Here is a 2,500-nt window from a genome sequence, read left to right on the forward strand (position 1 = left end):
AGAGAAATTCACAAAAAGGAGAGACAGAAGAAATCAGATATTTTCCCTTCTACAGCATGATGGATACTCCTTAGAAAATTATAAAAGAAATATTTCTTTTTTATTCACCTGTCTCACAGAGTCCTTGTGACAAAAGTCTGACAGAATATTCAAAGAGACAAATAGTCTAAAAAAAAAGAATGACCTACATACTGTAGATTACATCTTAATATCTTTTTACTTGAAACAGATAATCCTTTTAGCTCACCTCAGATTCTTCTTTATGCTGCTTCACTCCATATTTATAATTGTGTTTACTAAGGTGACATGTATAGACTCGACTCCCAATCCACATGAGTGGAACGCCTGTGTAAGGAACGACTGCAGAGTCCCCTTTCGATCGCTTCAGTTCAAATAAGACACGTTTCCCCGGCTTTGGCCTGTCATCTGAAATGCACATGGAATTTTGGTCTTTATGTTAATCAAGGTAAATTACTGACATTCTGTCTTTCTACCTAATTAATCATTCAGTCATTATATATCCACAGTATTGAAGCCAAATCTGGATAAACTACACTTATAACACTAACCACAAAATCCTGGAGTTTTGGAGTAGAGATTGTATTTCGACCTTGTCTCTTCTTCGACTCTGTCTTTACATGCAAGGACACTTTCCCATGTGCGGAAGACACTATGCCTCTGGTTCAGTCTCATCTCCTTTTGCCGTTTGGTGCGTTCAATCGCCTGGATCTTGTACTCGGGAAGAACCTCCTTCCCATCAACTACGTCGTAGTTCTTCCTCCAAGGTCTATAGGGGTCTCTTATCCGTGAAGATGCTGATACATACTCCCTTATATCTATATTGCCTTCAAAATTTTTTCTCTTATTTGCACTTGTTCTATTTATAAAATTCTCAGGTACCACATCCTTCTCCTCAACATCACTCTCTCCCTCATTGTTTATCTGCTCTTCAAGGCAGTCACACTCCCCCTTCAGGTAAACTGTCCTGCTGTTAGTCTGGATAACTCTTGTACATGTGTGAAACTTGACCTCCTCCTCCTCTTCCTCCTTGACCTCTGTCGTCCTGTCTTTCCGAGGACGACCCCTTCCCCTCTTGGGCTTGAGTCTGCCCACTGGTGAAAGGTCACTTTGCTGACCTCCATTTGGCACAGATATCCCTAATGCACTAGCTTCCTTGCTATTCTTCTCTATATCTATATTACTTTTGGATGGACAAACCACAGAATGGCACATCAGAGTTAATTTACCAGTAACTGGGTTCTTCATGAGTCGCAGCACGCCATTAGACCCTCCATCGTTAGCTATGCCTTGTAGAAGATTGGGTTCCTTACTAAGAGGATTCACCTGTTTTATCTGGTCCCTTACATCTCCATCACCCTGGGAAAGTGCTTCAGTCGGTGTTTCTATACTCGGTGCTATATGCCTGACCAAGCAATCTTCCCCAAGTGATTCGGTGGGTATGGTTTCTATGGAGGCGATGTTCTTCTCAGAATGTAGGAGTATTCGGTATCTCTTGTCCATTTCTTTGGCTTATGGCTGAGAGGGTGTATATATTCTAACTATAATGCTATTATCTCCTCTTCCTCCATTTCACCAAATCTGTTCAAATGAAAAAAAGTATAAATGAAAATATATTAATACTCTTACTTCAATTGTAACTACAAAATACAAAAAAATGTGTTATAGGGGTTAAGTAAGATTATCATGCAGACTATCAAATGTCCAAATACTAGTTACATGTAAATGATAAAAGAATAGAACATACTTGAAATTGAAGATTTAATTCAGTAAGCATCAAATGAATATTATATTTAATTCTGGAATTTTTGTCTGCAGAGAGGAAGTGCTTATGTCAAGATAAAGTATTTAATCCTAACAAAAAGTTATAAAAATGTTGATGTGGTAAGCATGCTCTTTTCCCAGTCCCTACTCATAAATATCTATAATGAAGGAAAATCAAGAGATTTGATTTTGAAAAATAGAGAGAAAATCATTTTGGTAAATAGAAAATAGCTGTGGTGGTCGACTATCAATAGTTTTTGGATTACTGCCTAATAAATCTCTTATATTCTGGCAAGGTGAATCTCACTGGCCTTCCTGGCAATTCACTGTCAAATAAAAAAGGAATCCAAATGCTATCTTGAAAGGTTATGTGGTGAAGATTCCTTGTTCTTTGCAAGAATGGATTGCACAGAGACTGCAGCAATTGTTCAACACACCTCTACTCTTCAGTTATACATTGCATTCCAGGCCTTCGATCAAGGACCACTGAAAGTTGCATAAGTTGATTTGCATAAAACATTGCTAGTAAACTTACTAGACAAAGTTCTGTTCTGAAACCCAATATGATTGAATTAGATTAGAATGATCTATATTAGAATGATCTTTTTAAAAATTGAGTTTTTCAAAGGGGGAAAAAATGAAAGCTAGATTCTGAGATTAGATACAGTAGTCGATATGAAATTTTTTTTTATTTGAGTTTGGTTGAGGAATATCTGCA

The 2,500-nt window shown here is 37.4% G+C and overlaps 1 protein-coding gene across 3 annotated transcripts in view; it reads right to left on the reverse strand.

Annotated features, from left to right (window-relative positions):
- The window catches only part of LOC119584551, a 9,608-nt gene that overhangs the window by 5,833 nt on the left and 1,275 nt on the right, over nt 1-2,500 (reverse strand). For 2 of the 3 annotated variants that reach the window (XM_037933230.1, XM_037933231.1), the window contains exons 2-3: nt 570-1,599; nt 248-426 (exon numbers count right to left, since the gene is read on the reverse strand). In XM_037933230.1, the coding sequence (XP_037789158.1) occupies nt 248-426; nt 570-1,521 (1,131 nt within the window). In that variant the 5' untranslated portion in view covers nt 1,522-1,599. The remainder of the gene's footprint in view (nt 1-247; nt 427-569; nt 1,600-2,500) is intronic. The other variant, XM_037933232.1, reaches the window with a different exon arrangement.

Source organism: Penaeus monodon, chromosome 18, assembly GCF_015228065.2.
Source record: "Penaeus monodon isolate SGIC_2016 chromosome 18, NSTDA_Pmon_1, whole genome shotgun sequence".
Taxonomy (NCBI): domain Eukaryota; kingdom Metazoa; phylum Arthropoda; class Malacostraca; order Decapoda; family Penaeidae; genus Penaeus; species Penaeus monodon.